Below are 26,768 nucleotides of genomic sequence, written 5' to 3'. Positions count from 1 at the left end.
TCCCCTGCTTGCTTTCTCTGTCTGCTGGGATGTGCTTATGTACTGCCATCTGTTAGGAATAAGGTGCTGCTGGGAGAAAGAAACCTTTCCAATTTCCTCAAAGTCCTGAATTAGTGAAAGAGCTAAGTGCCACAATACAGTTCCAGCTTACATTTCTACACCACCAAAATTAGCTCTGGAGAATTGTACACACTTAATATTGCAAATAAAAGAGTAATCAAAAACCACTGTGTATTTTTATACTCCATCTATAAAAAAACAAACTACAGAAAATGAAAATTATTATGCACTCCACAAGTATTAAATCACCTTCTAGGATCTGCTTTCCTCAAAATAACAGGTGACGTTAGGATTCTAAAGATCCACTTTGCTGGCACAAATAAAGCTTCTTAGGGCCACCAGTGGGATGTCAGATCATGAAAGGTTAGTTACAAGGCCACAGGCACATACAAGAATAAGACATGAAACACTGTACCAAGAGCAAACATTGACTACAAGGCTGGAAAGATGGCTCAGTGGTCAAAGCACTCGAAGTTCTTGCTGGAGTTCACTTCCCAGCACCCACATGGTGGCTCATAACCAGCTGTAACTCCAGTTCCAAGAGCTTGGACATCCTCTTCTGACCTCTGTGGGTACCAGGCATGCGCATGATGCATAGACATACATGCAGACAAAACATACAAAAATAAAGAAAGAATTCTAAGCTAGGGTAAACTGAGCAAATCTGTAAAACAAAGAGAAAAGTTATGCTGCATCATTTAAGTTAGAGTCTCTAACTGAACCTGGAGGCTACTAACTGGACAAGATCAGCAAGCTTCAGAGATCCTCCTGCCTCCACTTCCCTAGGTGCAGGGACCTGAACTCAGGTCCTCATTTTTTAAGTGAACACTTTATCAACTGAGCCATCTTCCCATCCCTGACCCGTCTCCTGGCTTTCTAACAGTGAGCTCTTCTGGACTTCTCAAACACTGAGCCTCTCCTACCCAGGGGCTGATAGTTGCTTTTCCAGCTCACCCCTTTACTCCGTATTCTGTTGCCTCTCAATATGTTTAAAAGCAACAGAAGAAAAAGGTATGGTAAATAGACTCTGTATTGTAAATGAATTCCTCACACTTTTTAGAATGTGACTATCTGGCTGTCTCAGTACCATTTGTGGAAAGACACTGTTAAATCCATTGACTGTCTTGGTGCTCTTATCAAAAATCCTATTTACAGAGGCTGAGAGAAGCCTACAAGTTGACTTATTCCTGTTTTTGGTTTTCACTAATCTACATAGTCTTATGCTAGTACCAGTGTTGATTACCACAGCTTTCTAGTAAGTTTTTTAATGATAAAGTTGTGACTGTGCCCCCTCCCCCTCACCAACTCCATAATTCTTTTTCAAAATTGTTGAACTATTCAAACCTTCTTCCTATAATAGCAACCCTTTCCTGTTCTGTGCCTGGTTCATTTAACACACCACATGCAGCAGTGAGGAACACATTAAAGATGAAGAACTCAAGCCCACAGTTGGCATTTGTGTTTCCCACTAGAAATAAGAAAACAGAAGTATATGTAACACACTGGAAGGACTGTCTTAGAAAACGGATACTGTGCAACAGAATGGATGAATTGATGTGGGAAGATGGTCAATGTCAGGATTACAGCCACAGGACCTGGAAAGCCAAAACATTAACTGACAAGTACACTTGTCAAGCTGCTGGCCCTGAAAAAGAACAGAGGATAGAGATGACTGCAGCCTGCAAATGATGAAAGGTAACTGAGGTGTGACACACCATTCAGTATTTCACACTGCCTGTTGCTGAAACTTCTGTTACATGCCAAAGAAGACAAGGACTCTGAAGGAAGAGGCTTCTAACAGGCTTCCAATATGTCAGAGTTCAGTCAAGTGTGTACACACACACACACACACACACACACACACACACACACACACACACACACAGTGATCCCCTAAGCCAAGCTCAGAGGGTATGAGTTTTTTCCTAACATATTCATGACCATGCCTGCACTGAACAATTTTCGACTTTCACTGCTTTATTTTATAGATTGGTCCCCTCTCCCCATAGTTCTTATTTGTTTAGGGAACAGTTTGGGAATGAAAAGCTAAGAAGGAAGATAACTAGCCCAGCTATTACTAAGTACTGATAGGAAGGTGTTATTTGAGCACAGGCCTAAAAAGTCCTTACAAACAAAAAGAAAAACAAACTCAGGGCTCTGAAATACAACTGTGTCTATCCCAGTGAAAGAGCAGCAGGCTACTGTAGCTGGGGCAGCATGAGCAAAGGAGAAAGCAGCGAGAGACGGGATCCACTACAGGGCATGTTGGGAAAGAGTATCCAGCATGGCAGTCACTAGCCTCCATGGCTTTCTTTTTACCATTTGAAATATGAATTAAAATGAAATTTTTATCAGTTTTTAAAACCAATTAAAAGTTTAAAAGCCAATAGTGTGTCCAATTATTAGGAAACTTTCAAGAATATTTAGAATTCCCTGTGGGTATGTGAATTTACTTTTTCATTTGTAAATTTTGTAAAACTGAAATAAAAATCAAGTTATTTTTAATAATATATCTGAGCAACATAAAGTGCAAATGACTGCCAAGACTTGATACCACAAAAGTAAAATAATTTCATTAACTACTTATACAAATTAATTAAAAGAGTATTTTGATATTTTGGTCTTAATAACATTTAAATTTTGTTTTCTTTTTCCATATAATAGCACAGCTGCTAGAAAATTTTAATTTACATAGCATTCATTATTTTTCTACTAGACAGCACTGTACAAAATCTGGTTAATCAGTGTTAGCATTTTTATTTTTATGGCATGAGTTGGAAAATCATAAAACTGATACATGATTGACTTAGGTTGTTAAATTTTTTCTCTGGTTGTAAATTTTATGAATAAATAAGAAAGGGGAATGGGCTACAAGACATACATAGGCCAGACAAGAGGCTTGCTCAATTACCAGGGATAGTTACTTCATGACACTAGGCAGGACCAGAGTAAACACTGGAGGAAATAAAATTCATCCAAACTCCAAATAAATGAAGAAATCTGAAATGACTGTCAAACTCTATATGTTATCAAACTGGACACAGGATGTGGGAGAAAAGAAAAGCCAAGGATAACACTGAAAGTTTTTCCCAACCACCTAGAAGACTGACTTGCCAGTTAATGAGATGAATAATATTTAAGAGGTACAGACTTGGGTAGGAAGATTAAAATTTTTGGCTTCAGATATTCTAGGATTGAGAATCCCTATAAAATAGCACAAGTGAAGATGTATAAGTTGAATTTACCATTTAGGGAAAAGTTGTTAAACTGTAGACACAAATCAGAAAAACTATCATCTTATAAATAGGATTAAATTCACTAAGGCAGTGATCATGGATAGATCAAGTCCAGAAACCCCTGCTCCACAATCAGTGTTATGGACAAAAATCCATGAAGCCCACTCACAGAATGTTTCAAGAAGGGAGCAGTCAATCATGTCAAAACCTAGTGATATGTCTCAGTAGATAATAACTGAGGCCTGACTGCTGGATTCAGGAAAAAGGAGAGCATCAGTCAGAATTTTACCAAGAAAACAACAAAGATACAAGAGGGGTTCAGTTATTGAGAGTATGGTTACAATGGGGATAGATTAGTGGGAATGATTTGGAAGAATACTTGAAATAGAAATGCATGGATTTTAGTCATGGATAAATTAAGGTCTAGGGAATAATCATGGGAAGCTGGTAACTCAAGACAGGAGGACAACATGATTATCAGATAGAGCTACAATTTTAGAAAAGCATTTAGATAGAAAATGAAATTTCCACCAGGCAGAGTGGTACACCCAGCACTCAGAAGGCAGAAGCAGGAGGTCTGTGAATCCAAGGCCAGTCTGGTCTACACAGAATTCCAGGACAGCCAGGGCCACATACAAGGAGAGACCTTGTCTTTAAAAAAAGGAAAAAGAGGAGGAGGGAAGAAAAAGAAAGAAAGAGAACTAATCTTTAACTAGTAAGTCATCAAAGAAGTAACACTAGAAAGAGTTAATATGAGCTAGAAGCTGAGATCTTAAGCAAAGGAATGACCAGAGACAGTCTGGAGGTGAGAACTGAAGTCTGATGAGATAAATTCAAAGGGTCTGAAAACACCCACTTCTTTTGAGTGCTACAGGGAAAAAACAGAGGAAAGAAAAAAATCATTAGCTGAGAAGACTGCAAGAAAAAGCTGGGAGAAATGTCATCAGGTGAAGAATCTTGTTTCTAAACAAAGACGAAGGAAAGGAATCAGAGTTTAAGCAAAACAAAAAACAAACAAACAAACAAACAAAAAAAACAAAAAGCAAAATAAAACCAGAAGACAAGAGATAAGTAAAGTAGACAGACAGCTAAGTGGTCAGAGTCCCATTTGCAGTTAATGGGAACAGAAATACAAAGCTTAACAGGGGTAAATACGGGATGAGGGTACTAAGCATGAAGGCCACAGGGCTCTCCCTCATGTCTGTCAACAGTCTGGGTTAGAGTGACAGCTTGATTTGGGTATGTCTTTACTCCTGCACCAGGAGACAAGAAAATTCATAGTACATATTCAAAGCTACAATAAAGTCATCACAAATAATTTATTAAAATATATTTTTGTTGAATAGTACTTCTCTATGCAAAAATTAATTTCTTCAGCAGAAAATTGTAGATATCAAATTTGTAAATTAGGGTTAATGCTAAGAAAATGATTACTGAATAAGTTCTGTTTATCAAGCAGGTACAGAGAGAAGAAGAAAAAGACTAGGGAGCAAGTCACAAGTAGGGCTCCATTGTAGAAAGCACTATGTGGATGCAATTTCCTTTCACCAGGGTTACTATCTGCAAAATGCTTCCTGAATGGCTTCCAGTGAGCCCCTCCTGCTGACAGCCATGCCCTTCTGGCACAGTCTCTTCTGTGGAGTGACCACAGGCCCAAAAACTCTGGTAAACAGAACGTAGCAGGCAAGATGAGATACCATTTCAGAAAGTTCTCTTGCCATGTTCTCCTTTCTTTCTGTCAAAAGCCAAATGTGTGATTATGAGCTATCCTACAGAGAGGCCCACATGGCTCACAGCTAATCCTGCCAACAACCACAGGAATGAACTGAGAACCAAGTTCTTCCTAAAATGAAACTAAGGCACCTGCCGATACTGACAGCAACTTCACTATAAGGTCAGCTAGAGGTCCAGGGGCCAGTTAATCTTCAGCCTCAATCCTGACTTAGAGAAACTAGAGACAACCAACATCATTTTTGAATGGCTATAATTTTGACACATCTCTCTCTCTTCCTCTCTTCCTCTCTCCCTCTCCCTCCTCTCTGTCTCTCTCTCTGTGTGTGTCTCTCTCTCACACACACACTATATATATTGAGCCATTGTAAGTATCATTTAAATCAGAATGACTTACAGGTAAAAAAGAAATTAACAATTAGCACTGAACACACACAAATCAAAGAGTAATGGAGACAAGCTGGGCTGTGCAATCACTCGAGTTTTATACTTCTTTAGCAGCAACAAAAAAGAGAGGAAACATTTCCTAGACATCTCAGAAAATTGGTCACAAATCCTAAACAGGCAAACCAGAGCAGGCTATAAGTGTACCTCTAACCACCCAAGAACAGGATGAATTTAAGCCATTCTCTCTTAAAAATCAATTTAAAAATAAATAAAACTCTTCGGGGAAGGTCTGAAATGACAGCTTGCTAAAGCCCAGACTTGCCATAAAAGCAACTTAGATGTGACATGTCCAACTTGAGTTTAGAGCTAAATAACTAAACTAGCAGTTTATTGGATAGTGAAAGATGTTTAAAGTTAGTAAGACATCAAGGTTTCTCTATTTCATTACTGCCTTGCTCTGTGTTGTTTTACTTTTAGCTTACTTTTCACTGGGGTATATAACTGTGAGAGCAACAAGTCTCACTGGGACACTTTTCTACACACAAGCCTTGATCTAGCACCCATTCTATTATCTCTTACACCTACTTCTTTCCCCTTTCTTGATTGTAACGGTTCCCTTTTTATTTTCATGATTTTTTTTCTTGACAGAAAATCTCACTTGACAGAATGGTCTCCAGTTGCACCCATCTCCCTACAAATAACAGTTTTGTTCTTAATGGATGAATAAAAAAATATATTGCACATTTAGGTATATATGTTGTACACTGTCTTTACCCATACTATCCATGTGTCCCTACTCTGATTCTGTGACTTTGCAGCTGTAAATAGTGCTGTGACACTACACGGGTATGTCGGTATCTCTACAAAAAAGCCAGGTTTGACTCCTTGGGATAGTATAGTTGGATCATACAGTAGTTCTATTCATTCTTTGAAGACCCTCCATACTCATTCCCACAGTAGCTGGCTTAATTCATAATGTATAAGGGTTGCTTTTTACTACCCTCATCAATATTTGTCATTCTGCTTTCTCTCACATTTATTACTTGTGTTTTTGTTTGTTTTATGGCAGCCACTCTGAATGGCTTAAAATGTTGTTTTGATTTGCATTTCCTTGATGATGAACATTATTTTCATGTATTTGCTGATCATTTATTGATTTCATACACTTGTCCATTCTTTTGTTTACTCTCCTGTTGTTTGAGTTCTTTTATCTCTACATTTATTTTGTTAATATAATATTCTTTATTTATACCATGGAGTAAATAGAACAAAGGTTTGAGTCCATAGTTGTGCAAAATTAAATTTTGTGACTGTTTCTTTTACTATAAAATGGTTACACAAAGATCAGAATATAGCTCATGCAAAAAAATCTCTTATAAACAGTAAATGTATCCTACTAAAGAATTCTACTAAATCTACTAAAGAACAACCACTTGGATAAGTCTACTAATGCCTTGTAGTTGCTCATACTTGTGGTTGAAGCCAAACTTTTCAGACAAGGACACCTGTCCTCAAGTAACAGCAGTTGAATCTCACAACAACCTACATACTTGGCAAAAAATAAATACATTTTTAGAATGTTACAGTTTATGATGGGTCTTCTTATTGAACTTCTAATTCATATGGGCCTTTAGGAATGTAAAAATTTTTAGAAAGATTCCCCTGCGGAGATTTATTTATTATGTATACAGTGTTCTGCCTGCATGGAGCCCTGTAGGTCAAAAGAGGACACCAGATCTCATTACAGATGATTGTGAGCCATCATGTGGTTGTTGAACTCAGGACATCTGGAAAACCAGCTAGTGTTCTTAAACACTGAGCCATCTCTCCAGCCCCTTCTGTGGAATTCTTAAAATTTATTTATCTTTATTGTATGTGCATTGGTGTTTTGCCTGCATTGAGAGTGTTAGATTCCCTGGAAGTGGAGTTATATACAGCTGTGAGCCACATGTAGGTGCTGGGAATTGAACCCAGGTCCTCTAGAAGAGCAGTCAGTGCACTTAACCACGGAGCCATGTCTTCACACACACCCCCACATACACCCCATGGAATTCTGAGCCTATAAGAAATGAAAGCAAAATTTAATAGCAATTAATTTAAAAAACTGATAGGAACTTCAAATTGTTCCCAATGTTAGAGAAAGTCAAGTTTATAGAAAAGATACAAGAAATAAAAATTAAGTTTTTTCTCCAGCCCAGCAAGATGCCTCAGGGAAAGAAGGCCAAGGCGAAGAAGGTGGCCCCAGCCCCCGCCGTCATGAGAAACAGGAGACCAAGAAGGTGGTGAATCCTTTGTTTGAGAAAAGGCCTAAGAACTTTGGCTTTAGGCAGGGCATCCAGCCCAAAAGAAATGTCACCTGCTTCATCAAATGGCCTCGTTACATCCTGCTGCAGTGGCAAAGGGCCATCCTCTATAAGCATCTCAAAATACCTCCTGCCATTAACCATTTCACCCAGGCCCTGGACTGGCAAACAGCTACCCAGATGCTTAAGTTTGCCCACAAGTACAAGCCAGAGACAATGCAAATGAAGCAATGACTGTTGGCCCATGCTGAGAAGAAAGCTGCTGGCAAAGGGGATGTCCCAACTAAGCGGCCTCCTGTCCTTAGAGCAGGGGTCAATACAGTCGCCACCTTGGTGGAGAAGGCGGCTCAGCTGGTGGTGATCGCCAGCGATGTAGACCCCACTGAGCTGGTGGTCTTCCTGCCTGCCCTGTGTCGGAAGATGGGGGTCCTCTACTGCATTATCAAGGGAAAGGTCAGGCTGAGGGGGCTGGTCCACAGGAAGGCATGTACCACTGTTGCCTTCACACAGGTTAACTTGAAAGCCAAGGGTATTCTGGCTAAGCTGGTAGAGGCTATTAGGACCAATTACAACGACAATATGATGAGATACGCCGCCACTGGGGTGCCAATGTCCTGGGTTTTAAATTTGTGACTCGAATTGCTGAAAAAGGCAAAGGCCAAAGAACTTGCCACTAAACTGGGTTAAATATACAATCACTGTTAAGTTTTCTGTACATAAATACAAACTTCTAAAAAAAAAAAAAAAGGAAAGAAATACAAATTAAAAACCAGGCTATCTGAACTCTGAAGAGAATTCAATTTTAAACCTACTGCTGCTTGAAATGCATTCCTGCCATTAATTTCCCAGGTACTACACAAGATGCTGGGAAGAGACAAATCAGGCTCCTCTACCCTCAGTGCAGGTGCAACACAAGTACAAGAGTGGGAAAGTTAATATATCCTGTTCCCCAATAAAAGATGACAGGGATAAACTAAAGACTGCTTTTTCCCAGATAAAATATTCTGTTACTCATAGACAACAGAACTTTTTCCTAACAGAAAAGCCAGTGCACACTTGGAGGGGATATGAGGAGTGCCTGTAATTTTTTCCTGTAGTGAGTTTCTAATTTCATAATATATTTTGTGACCCTGATATACACTATTAACAACTGCTTTGGTGCTCACAAGAACCAAAAACATGGGGCTGGAGAGATGGCTTAGTGGTTAAGAGCACTGTCTGCTCTTCCAGAGGACATGGATTTAATTCCCAGCACCCACATGGAAACGCACACCTGTCTGTAGCTCCAGTTCCAGGGGGGTCCAACACCCTCACACAGACACGCATGGGGGCAAAACACCAATGTACATAAAATAAAAACAAATCATTAATTTTTTAAAGAGCCAAAACAATATAGTATTTGTACTTCTAAAACCAAACTATATCCATTTAAGTACAGAACACAAAGAACCATGTATGTATGTATGTATGTATGTATGTATGTATGTCTAATGTATGTCTATTTGATCTTGAATGCTCCTTTGCCTTTTTAAAAAAAAATTATGCATTTACTCTTTGTGGGAGCCCACAAATGACTCAGTTTCCACCTGGAGCCTATTCTGACTTTTAAGACATTAGATCAAGCCTGCTTGCTCCAGTCTCCCTGAGAGACATGGGAAAGTTCTGACTAAGCCCATGGGATAGAATATATTATATCTCTAACAAGCTACTGATGCCAGCTGTAGATAATGCAGCTGTTTGCTGCTAGTAGGACCTACACAATAGATAAGTGAACCTGGCTGCTCTTTGATTCAAGGACAGTGCAGCGAGTTGGTTAATAGACCATGCTGCTCTTTGTTCTGCTTTGCCTCTACTCTGTATATAAACAGGGTCTAAATTAAACTTGGGGCTGTCCTGTGTGCTGAAAGGCATGGACGGGGCAGTCCTCCTGAATCCATCCTTTGTTTCTGTCTGTTTCTTTATCTGTCATTTCTCAATCCTCATGCCCCTACTCAGGGAATCCAGCTGACTCACTGGAGCAAGCTCCCACAACTCTTCAGTGTAGGTGTTATGAGATGAGCCTAGACAGAGTGAATAAGCTAAAGAGACCTATGGTGCAAAACAGCATGAAGTGGCAATTCAAGAATTGAGACTATCTCTGACAAGCACCAAAGGATAAAAGAACTGAGTGTCACAAAGACAGAGATACTTCCTCGGTTGGCTGAAGTTATTCACATGCCAACAATGACAAGTAACCAATGAAATCTTCTAAGATGGAGCAAATGTGCCTGTTTCTGAATCATGACATTAAAAAAAAAAAAAAAAAAAAAAAAAAAAAAAGTGAGCTACTTAGACATAAGTAGATGTTGCCTTGCACCATAAAATAGTTTAAGTTATTCAAGATTGCAATAGTACAGTGACTTCAAGATCCTAGGTATGGTTTTTCACGGCATACCTCATAAGTACACAAACTGTCTCATGATAAGGCCCTCGTTTGCTTCCCTTTCTCAGAGGCAGTTAACAGCCTTGCCATGGAGCTATCCATGGTGCTTACTTACACTCAGCCAACAGAAGCTAAGAATTTTTCCACTGTATTTTCTCCCTGGATCTATCCGCCTGTCATCTACATTGTGGCCTGTAATAATTATGCAATACCATGAGCTACTTCTGATCTGTTTTCTCACATCTGCATGTGCTGAGACCCTCAAGTATCTTACTTTCTTCTAGCTTGACTCTCCAGTTAACCTAGCTTTGCATTCCAAGCCGTTACCATCAACTACGCAAAGCTTTCGAAGTGCCATAGCTCACTTTGGGGGAAAGTTCATGGACAAACTCTGGACAAAAAAGTTTAAATTCCTCAGATTCAAGTCCCAAACATGAAACCATACATTAGTTTTAAACACTGTTACTTTTACTTACCATCCCAAAATAATTAAAATGACTTTTAATAGCAAGTTTGGTGTCTTGACACTGGGACAAGTAAAGGAGTTAAGTCAGGACCAATGTGCCGGCTCAGAGAACCCAGGAATCCTAAGAAACCATGTGATTCTTTAGACATATGTATGATCTCTTGTGAAGAGGGTGGATAATACTAATCCTTAAGAAGCTAAAATCCACCAGTGATATTCAGTGAATGAGGCTGCTATTCAGTTTACAGAAGGGATCAGAAATTATGCTTTGCCAAATAATACTCTATGTTTACCCAGATATCAACCATCAAATTAAAAACCAAAATGCGGAGGATGAAGTCCAGAGTAACAGAGCACACGCACACAATCCTGGACTGGGGCCTGGAGAGCAGGGAGCCAAAATCCAAGAATAATCCAAAGGCTAGCTCCCTGAATAAAACTGAAGACTATTCTAAGATGTTTCTGATTTGTCATAGGTTAGAAGGTTTGCTAACCACCAAGTGTCTGAATCTGAGTGACAAAAAATGTCCTGAAACATGAAATACAGCAGCCCTCATATGCCACACATTGCCACTAAAGACTAAGAAACTCCTATCCATAATCTCCTTTAGGACCACTGCTGAAAAGCCCTGCAGAAACCCTACAAAGCCTGTGGTGTTTTGTAAACTAACTCTGTAAATTTCTAAAACATGATAGAAAGATTTCACTTTTGTCTTTATAACTCAAACCAAAGGAAGGCAATTCTTTTCTTTTTCTCCCCACCCCCCAGGAAGGCATATTTATGTTTAGAAGCTAGCTGGGTTTAAATTCACAGAGCTTTCTAATTACTACCCATACAAGAGAGCAAATCAATAAGCAGCAATAGGCAACACCAACAGAATACAGCTGTCAAGAACCAAACAGACAAAACTGGAGAGCTATCTAGACTTAGGAAACTCTATATAATGATTAAAAGCTGCTCATCAAAGGGCACATGGGTCTTTAAGAAAGACTGTAAAGGAGCCGATTAAAATCAACAACTGCCTGAGCTGTCTATACCAGATATGTAAAATTCAAAGGCATTTTATTACCTTATTAAGTGACCCACCAAACTAAATGAAATCATTTTTGTTTTGTTTTGTTTTTAGAGGCAGGGTTTCTTTGTGTAACCTTGGCTGTCCTGGAACTAACTAGCTCTGTAGACCAGGCTGGCCTCAAACTCACAGAGATCCGCCTGCCTCTGCATGCTGTTATTCAACTAGAGCACCACCACCTGGTGCAATCATTTTAATAAGGTCTTTGCAAATTTTCATTTTGTTAAACCTAATTTATCAATTGTTTCCACAGGTCTAAAATTCTTCACCAAATCTAAGTCTATGAAAAGTATTGGTTTTGTTCTATTTTTGTTTGTGAACCTAGCTTTTAACTGCTGAGCCATTTCTCCAACCTTCCTGTTTTATTCTAAAGCATTGTTTTTTGTTGGTTTCATTTTGTTTTTTAATTTTTTACAATAAAATCTTCCATCATCTCTGAGTTACTTTTTGTGTAAGGCATGAGGCTGAGACCAAAATTCTTTACTGGAGAGAGGCACTAGCCCCAAAGTTCATTTTCCACCTATAGCTAATGAAAGAAAAGACAAACTATAAAGTACTTGTAAATACCCACCTGATATACATATAAATCCTATAATTAAAAAACAAGCAGTCCAATTAGAGAGTGAATTTAAAAAAGACACAATTCCCCATATTCCATGAAAAGAGAAATAATAAGAAATTATGAGCATGAAACAGTATCTGTACACAGTTATGAGAGAATCTAAAATGAAAACTAACAGTGTTGATAAGGACTGAGAAATTGAATCTGCCCTACATTACTAATAGGAATATAAAATGGTAATCTGAAAAATCCATCATTTTCTTGATTTCTTGACAAACTAAACACACATTTATCATATATAAAATGATACTTTTAATATTTCACTTCTAAACATGTTTTCAATCATATCCATATAAAGAACCTGTTCACAGAGGTTATAATAGCCAAAAGCTAGAAACAAAAATGTCCAATAGAAGGCTGATTATAAACAAATGCTTAGACATCCTCTCACAGGATATTATTTGGCAAGAAGAACAAACTATAGATACATGCAATAATTTGGACCACTCTCAAAAGCATAATGCTGAGTGACAAAAGCCAATCCCAATAGGTCACATATACTATATGTTTCTATTCATGTAACAATGCAGAAAACTTAGAAAATTATTGAGGGAAAAGAGGTAAGCAGTTGCCACCAGAAATTAAGAGTGGGATCTGGAGTGTAAATTTAAAGATGTAGGTCAAAGGAAAGGAAATCCTCATGGTGATGGATACTTTTGTAGCTTAACAGCAGTAGTTATAAAATGTTACAAAAATATCCACATACTTGTACCAATTTCCTGGTTCTGTAATTATGTAAAAATGTTACCAATGGGTTAACCAGAGTTATACACATGATGGCTCTGCAACTTCCAGTGACCCTATACTTATTTCAAAAATAAAAATAAGTACAAAAAGTACAAGACAATTTAGGACCAGGAGGTGGTTGCCCACACCTTTAATGCCAGCATGGAGGAGGCAAAGGCAGGAAGTCCTCTGAGTTCAAGGTCAGCCTGGTCTACAAAGTGAGTTCCAGGACAGCCAGGGCTACACCAAGAAACCCTGTCTAAAAAAAGAAACAAACAAACAAAAGAAGGAAGGAAGGAAGGAAGGAAAAAATAAAAGAAAAAGAAAAAAGAAACCAATTTAAACATCTGTAAAACATAGGGAGTATGTTGAAGGGGTGGGTGAGGTTAAAGAGAAATGGCCATCGTACAGTACAAAGAGAGCAAAATCTGTCCACCTCCTCCAACAGTTCACTTAAGCATTACTGAGCACCTTATATTTACAAAACAAAACAAAACAAAACAAAACAAAACACTCTATTAATGGGATTAAGAAAAAAGGGCCAAGCACTTACCTCTGAATTAATGTACTCTTTAAAAACTTACTGCAAAATAATTGTTAAAGGAATCTATTGTTTGTAATGCTTCTGTTGTCTTTTCTTAGTTAGTTCTAACTCATTCTTGAATTCTCAGCTCAGTGTCTCTAGGAAAACTTTCCATGAGTCTGTGTTATTATTGGACTAATCTCCAAAGGACACAGACAGGTTAAGGGTAGCTTACCACTGCTTTCCCTAACTTAATGCCATAAGTGGCAAATGTCAGAAGCTCAAAACATATTCCATGAAACAATCTATACAGTGCTTTTGGAGGCTGAAGCAAAACAATGCTGTTGTTGTTTTAAAGTGTTTATATGTGTGTGTTGCTTGCATGTATATCTATGTACCATGTGCCTCTTTACAAAATCCACTCGGGAATGGACTTGAACTGAGGCAGGAAAAATAAGTAAAGTGGGATGCAGCAGGGCGTATCTGTAGTTCAGCTACCCAGGAGGCTGAGGCAGGAGGATTGACTGAGCCTATAGTTAAAGACCAGCAACATTGCAAGACAGCCCTCTCAAAAAATAACCAAAGACTGGCAGAATAACACCATGGAGCATGATAACCTGAAAGTGATCCCTTCAGCCCACATGATGAAAGGAGAGAACCTCTCTCAAGTTACCTCTGATTTCCACATACACTCTGTGGCACACATGCACTCCACTTACAGATACAGACACACAATAAATAAATATAATTAAAGACACTTCCTGAATGAGGGTTGTCATTCAAAAAGATGTGAGCAACACTAACAAGAAACAGAAGTATGAGGAAAAGAAGAGACAAAGATGACTCAGGGAAGTTTAACAGAATTAGTGAAAGGCTGTATCAAACTGGCAAGTCATGACTAAGTCTTCTCAGAGAAAAGAACATGCTTTGTTAGATGTTTTGGATGATATCCACACAAAGATTTGAGAGTGGATGTAGGCAGAAGTCAAGATGATAATGTAGATATGTGGATTGAGTAGTTCAGGTTAAGCAAGCAACTGTGGCCTCTCAGGAAGAAGGTATAATGGACTATAGATGGAAAGAATTGAAAACAATGTGATTTCCCATTCATCAACTTACAGTTATCACACTCCAGAGTCGTCAGGACTATGAGCTTCTTCGGAGCACTTCTGATACCCTTGCACTTGCTAAAGTACACAACACAGGGCTTTGTACATCACTGGTCAGAGGTCAACATCAGTTATCTTCTTCTGTTTCTACCTTACTTTTTAAGACAGGGTCTCTCACTAAACCTAAAGCTCCCTGACCAGAAAGCCTCCAGGATCTGCCTCCCAGTACTGACATTACAGACATGTACTGACATTATACACATGCACTGACATTACAGACAATGACGTTACAGACATGTGCTGACATATGGGGCTTTTTATGTAGGTACTGAGGATCCTAACAAGTCCTCATGCTTGTTACCCACTGAGCCAATTCCTTAACCACAATAACTTCTCATTAATAATTAATATTAAAGTGGTGGCTGGGTTAGCTGTTTGAAAGGCAAAGTCTTCCCTTTAACCTGTAAGATCAATAAGCTCAAGACATTTTAAAGCCTTTGTCCAAAGCTCTGCCCTAAGACCAAAGAATTGGAAAACTAGACTTTAGAGTTAGTTTAGGCTCCCAAATGAGACTAGGGCTAACGCAAATTCTAACTCAAAATGAAAAATATTCTTCAAGAAATTTTTGAGTTAAATAAACAGGATATAATCATTTACTGGGAAAGTGAGACAATGAGGTTTCTGATTATCTACACTATTCAAGTTGACAATGTATAGAAAGAAAAGAAACTACAGGTGGAGTTAGGGCTGTATTCTGGTACAGCACTTTACCAAGTATGCTCACAGGGTTGGGTTCAAGTATGTGTGTGTGTGCTTGGGAGGGGGCAACCAAAAGTTTTCCAGATTAAAGGGTTTCTGCAACCTGGATGACATAATCAAAAGGGAACTGAACCATTAGGATTTTAATTCAACGAAAGATGTCATTGGTTTGTTCTCCACAAAACATTCATGGGCATCATAAGTGAACTAACAAGTTAATGTGCTCAATAGCGTTTCTCTAGTTGCAGCTTAAGTAAACAGTATAGCAAAATGGATCCATGGATAGATTTGTTGATTACCTCCCCAAAATTACATTGTACACTGTATTGTAACTTAAGTCTTTTCTAGGTAGCAGCCTACCTACTGCATGGCTCTAAGCCTGAATGCAGTGATGAACTAGGTGCCTTTGAACACGAGTGTGTTTGTGTAAGAGGTCAGAGAAGAGACAAGGAACCGGTTGGAGTTGCAAGACTGTAGGAATCTTAGCAAGTCATCTAGGATCCAACTACCATCTCAATAAGTCTCAACAAGTCTCAAAGATGATCAATCCCTCTTTGCCTGAATACTTACTTCTTTATTTCCAACAACAACAAATGAATCATTGGTAAATTCCACTTGGGGTGCAACAGCTAAACCCTGTCATGAAACCCTCCAAAGTTATCCCCCTGCAACTTTCATTCTTGTTCATTTCACTGCTGGTCCTGTTCTTTTTAAGACAATACAGTGGAAGGTGAACATCTTCTTGGTATGTTGTTGTTTCTTTTTAACTTAAGAAGAAAAGAAATGGTATGACTTCTTGTCATATCAAGACGTTCCCTTCTTTCAACAATGGAGAAATCTAATCTTTTTTATTACCCCTTTTGGTTCCTCCTAAAATGCTTTGCTCTCCCTAAAGAAAAAATGAACACCAGGCAATAGAAACATAGTTTCTCCAGTGTCAGAGCCGCGGCCTCAAGAGCAGAACAGAGCAGAAGGATTTAAATAACCACACACAATAAAGAAATGCAGCTGATTATACATACATACATACATACATACATACATACATACATACATACATACATACATTCACATTCTATTGCCAAGAAAAGCGGCTCTGGCAGGTGTCTGGGTGTAGGGACGTGACAGAAGACACAGCCCTAGCCTGGCAGCTCTGTGCTGTGGCTGCTGAAGCGCTCACACCTCTTCTAGCCACAGCCCGGGAGAGTGGAGTGGATGTCCGGTCCCAGGCCTGCCCTGAACCTCAGCCGGCAGCGAGCTCGGTCTGGAGAAGCAGCCGCGCAGGGAGGGAGGCAGGGGAAACGCTCGGCCAAGCCCAAGCCGCGCCCATGGGCCGGCTGCCTAGAGCCCGACCTCCCCGCCTGCCCGACGCCGTCCTGGGAATCCGCACCGGTGGGAGCTCGCGAGTGGGAGACGCCTCCGGCTCGGCCCGAGTCGCGTGCATCCCACCTAAGGCCACCGCAGGGGGTGGTGCTCGGGAAGCTCACCGCGCCGGGGTAAAGCCGCTGGCAGAGCCCGGGTCGCTCGGCGCCGAGCGGGTCACTCACCGAGAGGACACTCATGCGGATTGGGGTCTCCAACAGGCACGCCATCTTGAGCCTTCCCACCCGGCTGCTGCCGGCGCCGGCGCGAGGCCGGCACTTTCGCCAGCCACCTATGGGGCCAGGAGCCGGGTCCTCTGTAGAAAGCCAGGCAAGCCGCTCAGAACCGACCGAGCTCCGGGCGTCGCTCGTGCGCCGAAGGACTGGGCAGAAGCGGGGAGAAGAGGTAACCGCGCCGAGCCGCGGCTTACGAATCGTCCTCTCAGAAACAGCAGCTACTCCAGCTGGGGTCAGAGGTGGGCGCGGGCAGGGACCTCCGCATGCGCAAAGGCCTGCCTGCCCCACCTTCCGCCGGCTGGGGGCGGGGCCTCACTCGGGCCGTCGGCACTCGTCAGTTTCAGTTTACAGGTTCTCTTTCCTAAACGCTAGTAGGTGGGGTTACCTACAGAGTTTGAAGTTCACTTTCACATTCATCATCTCACTCTACACCAGACTCCTAGTTTCAGTACTAACTCCGTCTTACGGCTGGAGAAACTGGTCTCAAAACCAGGTTTCTTGCCACTAATAAGAATGGTGGTTTCACGCTTCAACGCTCAAGCGTGACCTGCTTTAACATTGTGTGCCCGACCCACTTATTCTGGTGTAGTGTTCACTTATTCTGGTGTAGTGTTAAGAATGAGCACTCGAATGCCAAGACGCCTGGATTTAATACTTGCTACTTTAGTTAGCACCTTTATCTTGTAAAGGTTGCTTAGACTCCTTATATTTCAGTTCTCCCGACTGTAAAATAAGGGTTAATGGAAATAAATGAGCCAATAAACAAAACAGCATGCCTGGGATGTGGAAAGCATTGTGCTGTCCATGCGTTAGCATTTTTCCAGCCTCTGAGTCTTATGGGGGCTACGGGTTGGTCAACGATCTGTTTCGTACCAAAACACGCCGATAAGCGAAGCCATCTGTAATTCAGGTTGTTAACGCCCCTCGGGATAAAGCAATAGGCTTCCGAGTCCTCTTAGAGCAAAAGTCTATCTTTCTCATTGCTCCTCATTTCCTCCTGTACTTTCTAAATTCATTGTATCATTTACCACCCCTGCTTATAGGGCTGTTACAAAATGTTGCACTTCTGGAAGGCTGGAAGTTTAAGAGAACCTGCTGAAACAGTATATTTTATCCTAAATTCTGTAACCTACATCCTAACTACCCAATCGTTGCCAGTCTTCGCTGACCTACGTGTTATTTATTATTCATTCACAATGTTGTTTAACGCCAGTTACAACACATTTAAATTTTTTAGCCTTTCCCTAAATCACAGTCTGTAAAATCAAGTTTGTTTTGTTTCTTTTTATTCCAGTATGCATTTCCATTCATAAATATAAAAATTATTTAAATGTCCATCTACCTAGTACCCAAAATCATGTCCTATTATGCCTGCCACAACCAGGCAGATTGTAACTTTGCACATAGTCCCTATAGCTATGTGATCTGCACTTCACTCACTAACTCAGGCAATACGTCTACCAGGACCCCCTCCCCCAAGTATGAGTTGGGTGACTTTCCCCACTCCCATTATCTTTTCTTAAAAATAATTTTACATATATATTGTCTGTGTGCACATGCTAGCCAGAGAACAGCTTGGGAAGCTGGTTCCCCTTTCATCCAGGGCTCCAGAGATCAAAGTCAAATCATCGGGTTTAGTGGCATGAGGTTTTATTTGAAGCATCTCCCCAGCCTGTGTCAGCCTCCTTTAACATCAGGCATCAATGGTTTCTTTCCTGTAACTTAATAGCTCTAACAATATATTCTCTCTATGTATTCAATACATATATTTGTAACTATACCTTGCCATTGCATATAGTTATATACAATATATACTGTTAAATAGAATATATTGTTAGAGATATTGTTATGTATATTGGTTATAGGAGTTTGGGAGAAGTAACTTTTTATATTATTCACTGCAAAACTTTTATCTTCTTGGCCTTTTATCTTGATGCCTACCATAGGCATGTATTAAATGTTTATTGAATACACATTTTTGGCTTTGCTTCATCGTGGGACAAGATAGGCGTACAAGCAGGTTATTTTGGAAATATTTCCAGAGAGCAGAATTGGTGAGTCAAAAAGAGAAAAGAAGAAAAACAAAGCTTGCTATTGAGATCGTTGTTTACTCCTCAAGCCTCTGAGAAAATACATAGAATGCCTCTGGATTATCCATCTTTAGGCTGGAACAAGTGTCCATCACTGTATTAGTTGAGGATTTCCCTTGGGCTATTAACTTTCTGCCATCTGGGCTGCCTCTCTGTGCTCCCCCAACCCAGTGTGTGTGTGTGTGTGTGTGTGTCCTCAGCAACCCAGCTGGGATGATCTTTTGCCACCTGGCATACCATAATGTCCAAGATGTCAGTTGCTTGGCACAGAGGACAGTCACTCACAAACCCCTCTCAACACTTGTTCACTGTTTATACTTACTCATGGACCAGCCTTGTTAGATAATTCTGTGCTGTCCCCAGGACCTCATGAGTCCTCCCTTCCTCCCCTCCATAAGGGAATGTTAGTGGGCACACTTTCGTGAGGTCTGCTGTCAGTAACTGAAGCTGTTGTAGTTTTAAGACAGCAAAGGCTATGTTAAGCCCAGAGAATATCATTCCAGAACTTCTACAAGCAAGAATGACACCTCTCCCTGCATCATCATCATCATGATAACAATAGTAATAAATATTTGTCTTAGTTAGGGTTTCTATTGTTGTGACAAAGTACCATGACCAAACTAACTTGAGGAGGAAAGTGTTTATTTGGCTTAAACTTTCACATCACAGTTCATCATCAAAGGAAATCAGGGCAGGAACTCAACCAGGGCAGAAACCTAGCAGCAGGAGCTGATGCAGGGGTACTGTTTACTGTCTTTGCTTCCCATGGCTTGTTCAGCCTTCTTTATTATGGAACACAGACCATCAGCCCGGGGATGGTAGCACCCACAATAGGCTGGGCTCACCCCTACCAATCACTAATTAAGAAATGCCCTACAGCTGGATCTTATGGAGGCATTTTCTCAGTTGAGGTTCCCTCCTTTCAGATAACTCTAGTTTGTGTATCAAGTTGACATAAAACTATCCAGGACAACTGTCTCCTTGTCAACTTGACACAGAAACATATTACTATTAAACCACACCTTTCCTATTTATTAACCTTCAAGATCTCACATTAAAAACATAAGTAACTTTAAAAGTTCCACAATCTTTACAAATTTAAACACATTAAGATTGTAGTCTCTTTAAAATATCCGATCTCTAGCCGGGTGTTGGTGGCGCATGCCTTTAATCCCAGCACTTGGGAGGCAGAGGCCAGCCTGGTCTACAGAGTGAGTTCTAGGACAGGTTCCAAAGCAATACAGAGGAACCCTGTCTCAAAAATAAAATATCTAAACTCTAAAACTCCAAAATATCTTTTAAAAGTTCAAAGTTTTCCAGCTATGTGCTCCTGTTAAAAAAAAATCAAAATTAAAATAATCTCTTCAAGAGGGAAGAACCAGGGCACAATCACAATCTGAACAAAGCAAAAGCAAACTCCAACCGTATAAATAACTCAAAGCCCAATTATCTGGAATTCATTCTCAATCTTCTGGGCTCCTCCAAGGAGCTTGAGTCACTGTTGTGCTCTGCCCTCTGCAGCACACAGCTGTCTTCCTAGTCTCTGGCCGGCCCCACCCCACCGCTGCTGCTGTTCTTGGTGGTCATCCATGGTAATGGCATCTCCAAACTGCTGACATCTTCTGCTGCAACTGGGCTGCACTTTCACCAGTAGCCTCTTACAGGCTCTCTTCATGGTGCCAAGACTCTGCTTCTTTGTATGATCCCTTCAGTCTTAGGCCTTCAACTGTCACTGAGGCTGAACCTTCACCAATGGCCTCTGCTTGGCAGTGTCAAGCCATGCCCCTTCATGCTTTCAAAACCGGTAATACCTGGGTGACACACTACCAAGGTCAGCTCCCAGCATAAGGCCAAACCTCAACTGCTTCTGGAATACAGATTCTGTGTGCTGACCCTGAGCAAACACTTCCCAGAAGATTTCACCTCAACTCTGCCGGTCTCTTCTTAATCACCACTAATTTCTTAGCTCCAGCTAACCAGCATCAATTAATTGTCCCAGTAATGCAAAGGTTTCACTTCAGTATTGCTGATCTCTTGTTAACAATCGACTCTTCAGCCCCAGCTGACCAGAATGACAGAATCAATTCAAACTAGAAAATGGCCCTGATAGAGTCTTTAAATCCCTCTGAAAGTTCACAAGCCAGGCCTCCGTGTTCTGCACTGCTCTCAACTTTCTTATCTTGCACGCTCCTACAGAGCAGCTGACGGAGCTCTCAACATTCAATGGCTTTCTAACCCAAAGTTCTAAACACCATGACCAAAAAGCAAGTTGGAGGAGGAAAGGGTTTATTTGGCTTACACTTCCACATCAGAATTCATCAAAGGAAGTCAGGACAGGAACCCAAACAGGACTGGAACCTGGAGGCAGGAGCTAATGCAGAGGCCATGGAGAGGTGATGCTTACTGGCATGCTCTCCATGGCTTGCTCTGCCTGCTTTCTTATAGAACTCAGGACAAACAGCCCAGAGATGGTAACACCCACAATGGGTTGGGCCCTTCCCTATCAATCACTAATTAAGAAATTGCCTCACAGCTGCATCTTATGGAGACATTTTCTCAATTGAGGTTCCTTCCTTTCAGATAACTCTAGTTTGTATGTCAAATTGACAAAAACTAGCCAGCATAATAATAGAGTTTAATGAAGAAAAAATAGGACTATAGGGTAGGAAGTAAGTAGCCAGAAATAAATCTGAAAAGCCTTTGTAAGTATCTATAAAGAACTCCCAGGATGAATATTGTATTAGTCAGGGTTCTCTAGAGGCTCTGAACTTATAAAATGAATGTCTACCTTTGTCTCTCTCCATATATGTGTGTGTGTGTGTGTGTGTGTGTGTGAGTGAATATATATATATATATACATATATATATATATATGTATATATATATATATTCACAGGCTGTGGTCCAGCTAATCCAACAACGGCTGCCTATGAATGGAAGGGCCAAGAATCGAGTGGTTGCTCAGTACATGAGGCTGGTTGTCTCAATTGGTCTTCAGTATATGTCAAAATCCAAAGAATTAAACTCTAATGCCAGCTGAAGAATGGACTTGCCAGTAAGCAGGCAAAAAGCAAACGCTTCCTTCTTTCATGTCATAATACAGACTTCCAGCAGAAAACGCAGCCCAGGTTAGAGGCAGGTTTTCCCAGTTCAAAAGATCTAGATTAAAGCTGTATCTCCCTAGTGTAGCACAAATTCTAATTGTTTTTAATAATAAAAATTTGAAGTCAGCTATCAGGGGATGAAAGCAGAAAGATCAGAGAAGCAGAGCAGCCAGCCAATAGAGAATTGTTACCTCTACCAATGCTCAGTCCTAAGGGGCAATCCTGTTCTCAGACTGCATCCTCAGGCTGACTGCTGCCTCAGACTGCCTCAGACCAGCTACCTAGACTGCATTGGTCTCTGAATCCGCAGACTATATCTCTGTCTTGTCTCTTCCCACTTTATTTTCCTCTCTCTGCCCAGCCCTACCACTCCTGTCTCCACCCCCCTAGCTCTAGGATTAAAGGTGTGTGATCCCAAGCACTAGGATCACCTTTATATGAGTTGTTTCTCTTTTAGACAGATTCAATCATGTGAAGCCCAGGGTGGCCTTGAACTCACTGATATCTGTTTGCCTCTGTCTCCTGAGTGCCGGAATTAAAGGTGTGGCCATCACTGCTTGGCCTCTGTGGCTAACTAGTGTGGCTAGCTCTGCACTGTGATCCTCAGAGAAGCTTTTATTTGTTAGATTATAACTAAAATATCACCACTCCCTACCTCAAAGATTTGGATTGGAAGTGGATCTTCCCACTTCAAATTAAGCAAAACCCTCACAGGTGTGCCCTCTATTTTGGGGGTTTAGTTAATTCCAGATGTGATCAAGTTGACAACCAAGAATGCCCATTACATACATTTAATATAGCTACACGAACCATTTCATGTAGACACAGAGAGAGAGACAGACAGACAGACAGACAGACAGACAGACAACATATGCACAATCAATAAATAAGTGTGATTAAAGGGGCTGGAAAGGTGGCTCATCTGTTAGCACTTGTTGCTCTTGCAGAGAACTGGGTTCGATTTCCCGCACTCGCATGGTAGTTCATGAACTTCTGTAATAATCCAGCTCCAGGGGATTCAATGTGCTCTTATGACCCCCAAAGGCAAAACACAAATAAAATAAAACAGTGAACAATGCAATAAATTGAATAACAACAAGAAATGGGCATAGCCACTCATGCCTTTATACTCACGAGGGAGAGGTGAGTCTCAGTAAATTAAAGGCCATCATGGTCTATAGAGTGTGGCATGGCCCACACGCCCTTAACCCCAGCACTGGGGAGGTAGAGGCAAGTGATCTTTCTGAGTTTGAGGCCAGTCTGGGTCTACAGAGTGAGTCCTAGGACAGTCAAGGCTACACAGAGAAACCCTGTCTCAAAAAAATAACCCCAAAAATGTAATGCGATTTTTCAAAAGGGGAAGGAAAAAGTAAAAATGTGGTCCTTGCAGATGACAGGATTCTATCCAACAGAGACCCTAAAGACGCCACTGAAAACTCTGGAGGTGATGAACACTCTCAGTAAAGTGCCAGAATATAATACTAACAAAAGAACCAGACATGGGTGCTGAACACCTTTAATCCCAGCACTTGAGGCAGGCAGACCTCTCTGAGTTTGAGGCCAGCCTGGTCTACAAAGTGAGTTCTGACAATTAGGAATGTTATATAGAGAAACACTATCTCGAAAAACCAACTTCAATAATAATAATGATGATGATAATTCATAGTTTTTCTGTATACCAAGAAGCAAAGCAAAGCAATGAAATAACTTCATCCACAACAGCCTTAAAAATGGGATGTCTAAGTAAGGACATGAAAGACTTCTATGATGAAAATTTAAAATATCGAAGAAAGAAATTGAGGAAGACAGGATAAGAAGACTCCCTATGCTCAGTGATTGAAAACAATTAGTATTGTGAAAATGGATGTCCTATGAAAATCAATCTATATAGTCATTGCAATACCTTTCAAATTTTGAACACCTCTGAACAAAAATAGAAAAAAATCCTATATTTGTGGTTGTGAGACTAGCCTTTAAGAATTGGTAGTTCCTGCCTACACTGCTTTTAGCTAAAGGACAGTCTTTCCTCATCCTTGGACCATAGGAAGGCTTGGCCATTTACATGGGCCCAAGGCACTGGGATCCTTGACATGGCTGAGCTCATGTTACTAATACACTTTCACTCAGAACTACAGCAGAGCTTCTTCAGCTAAGGCTCAGGAGTGGCCACAGAAGAGGTGGAAAGATGAAAAGAGCCAGAGGAATTTTGCTGTGTGATTGGGTCTCCTAGAAATGTCAGACACACTACACTCATGAAGCCTCATGGTCATGGCTGACAAACAAGGCATAAACAAGGATGACACCTTTGAACGTGTTGCCAGGCAGTGGCGCACACCTTTAATATCCCAGCACTCGGGAGGCAGAGGCAAGTGGAGCTCTGTGTCAGAGGCCAACCTGGTCTACAGATTGAGTTCCAGGACAGCCAAGGCTACACAAGAAAACCATACCTTGGAAAACAAAATAAAAACAAACATAAAACAATGGGCACGAAAACATGGTGAGATTAAAGGCGCGTACTACCGCTGCCCAGCTTGTGTATTTTTTTTTTTTTTTTTTAATGAAGTCTGCTTCCCTGGGCTTAGGCAATGAAGACAGATTAAATGCAGGCACCTCTATGTATCTCTTTCCAGAAAACAGTGAAAATTGGAATCAGCCAGGATACCTGTTCCTCCTGTGACAAAACCAAGAGAAAAAACAAGGTGCTGTGCTTCTATTGACACGTAACCTGTAATCCCAGCACTTCAAAGGTGGCCATCTTAGGCTACATAGTGAGACTGTCCACAAACAACAAACAGTGAAAAGGAGGGCGAGATGGACTGTGGAGAAAGGGCATTGCGGTTCCTTCCTGGAAATAGTAGCTGGTGGTACCTAGAGCTACGACACTACCATCCATGTGCACCACCAGAAGACAGAAGGAATTAAAAGACCAAACAACTCCCACCCTTTGAGACTTCACTAGCCTGTAATAATAAAAGGACTAAGCCCAGTGTGGTGCTTCACACCTTTTATCCCAGCACTGAGGCAATGGAGGCCTGAAGATTGGGATTGTCTGGGATTATATAGCCATACTCTTCTAAAACAAAAAGTGTGTGTGTGTGTGTGTGTGTGTGTGTGTGTATGGGGGGAGTAGGAAGCAAAATTGCCTTCTTTTTCTTCTATTAATTAGATGTTCTGATGCTTGCCACATTGTTATTACTTCTTCAAAGAAGATTTGAAAATTAAAACTCATCTAATTTGTATTTGAAAATCTTGCTGAGATGGATTATATAATAATCTGGCAATTTTGTGCCAGTCGTCAAATGATAGAAGGATATAGACCTTATGGAAGGTTAGGTGTATGTCTTAGATTTTTATAAATCTGTTCCTTTTAGTTCCACTGTTTTGTGGACCTACATTGATACAAGTTTTAGAAATTTTTGTTTTAAAGTCATATTTAACACTGGTTTTGAAAATGTATATATACATAATATGAAAACATGCCACTGGTCAGGAGAGATGGCTCAGAGGTTAAGAGCACTGACTGCTCTTCCAGAGGTTCTAAGTTCAATTCCCAGCAGCCACTTCACAACCATCTGTAATGAGATCTGGTGGCCCCTTCTGGACTGCAGGGATACATGTAGACAGAACACTATACATAAATAAATCTTAACACACACACACACACACACACACACAATGCAAATATGTCTAAAAAATGTAGAAGGAACTAATTTCTATAAATTAAAAATGAAAGCCAGCCACTGGGTGACTTGCTATTTGCAATTCCAACCACTTATAGTAAATTGTGGAAGGAGAATTGTTTCAGCCTAAGAGTTCAAGGCCAGCCACGGCAACATGATCAAATAAGTACCTATATATAAAATAGGTCAGGAGTTAAATTTAACAAATCTTTTTTTTTTCTTTTGATGCTTCAAAATTCTAATGTGGAAGGACAATGTTAAAAAGCAATGGAAAGTTGGGTGTAGTGGTGCACACCTTTAATCCCAGCCACTCGAGAGACAGAAGCCTAGTCTACAGGGTAAGTGCCAGTGCCAGGACAGGCTCCAACTCTACAAAGAAACCAAAAAAAAAAAAAAAAAAAAAAAAAAAAAAAAAAAAGAAAGAAAGAAAGAAAGAGAGAGAGAGAAAGAAAGAAATTTAGCAAAGCCTTAGCCTTGTGCTGGACAGTGACTGCAGCATGTGGGTGCTTATTATTGGCCTTGCCTAGAGAAAGAATTCCATAGCAGAACCTCACCACCCATCTCTAGGTAGTCCCATCCCCTGTTCCTCAAAATGGGGAATAAAAACAAACAGAAACAACCCACCTCCAGCCAGCAGCCTTTCTGGCTTCCTTGTATTTAGTCTTTGACATCATTCTAGAATCTTTCAATTATCCTAGGTCTACTTACATGTCTTGTTTTATTTAGAATTAATTTTGGTGCCTTTTGTCCTAGGTTATTTTCTGTTTTTTGTTTTGTTTTGAATGAGCAGCCAGCCATTCATGGTTGCATACACTCTTAATCCCAGAAGTGAGCGACTGACAGAGGCAAGCAGAGTTCCCAGAGGTCCAGGCCAGTCTG

The 26,768-nt window shown here is 40.6% G+C and overlaps 1 protein-coding gene and 1 pseudogene across 2 annotated transcripts in view; one reads left to right on the top strand and one right to left on the bottom strand.

The window, feature by feature from the left end:
* Window positions 1–17,170, bottom strand: part of Armc8 (armadillo repeat containing 8) — an 82,487-nt gene extending 65,317 nt beyond the window's left edge. Inside the window, exon 1 of one of the 2 annotated variants that reach the window (XM_051206413.1) lies at window positions 16,965–17,170. In XM_051206413.1, the coding sequence (XP_051062370.1) occupies window positions 16,965–17,009 (45 nt within the window). In that variant the 5' untranslated portion in view covers window positions 17,010–17,170. The remainder of the gene's footprint in view (window positions 1–16,964) is intronic. The other variant, XM_051206417.1, reaches the window with a different exon arrangement.
* Window positions 7,611–8,404, top strand: LOC127237989 (60S ribosomal protein L7a-like; annotated as a pseudogene).
* Window positions 17,171–26,768: the final 9,598 nt, after the last annotated feature.

The sequence above is a fragment of the Phodopus roborovskii genome, unplaced genomic scaffold (assembly GCF_943737965.1).
Source record: "Phodopus roborovskii unplaced genomic scaffold, PHOROB, whole genome shotgun sequence".
Classification (NCBI taxonomy): Eukaryota; Metazoa; Chordata; class Mammalia; order Rodentia; family Cricetidae; genus Phodopus; species Phodopus roborovskii.
The sequence above is the reverse complement of the archived record's forward strand: the minus strand, read 5'-3'. Positions and strand labels throughout refer to the sequence as shown.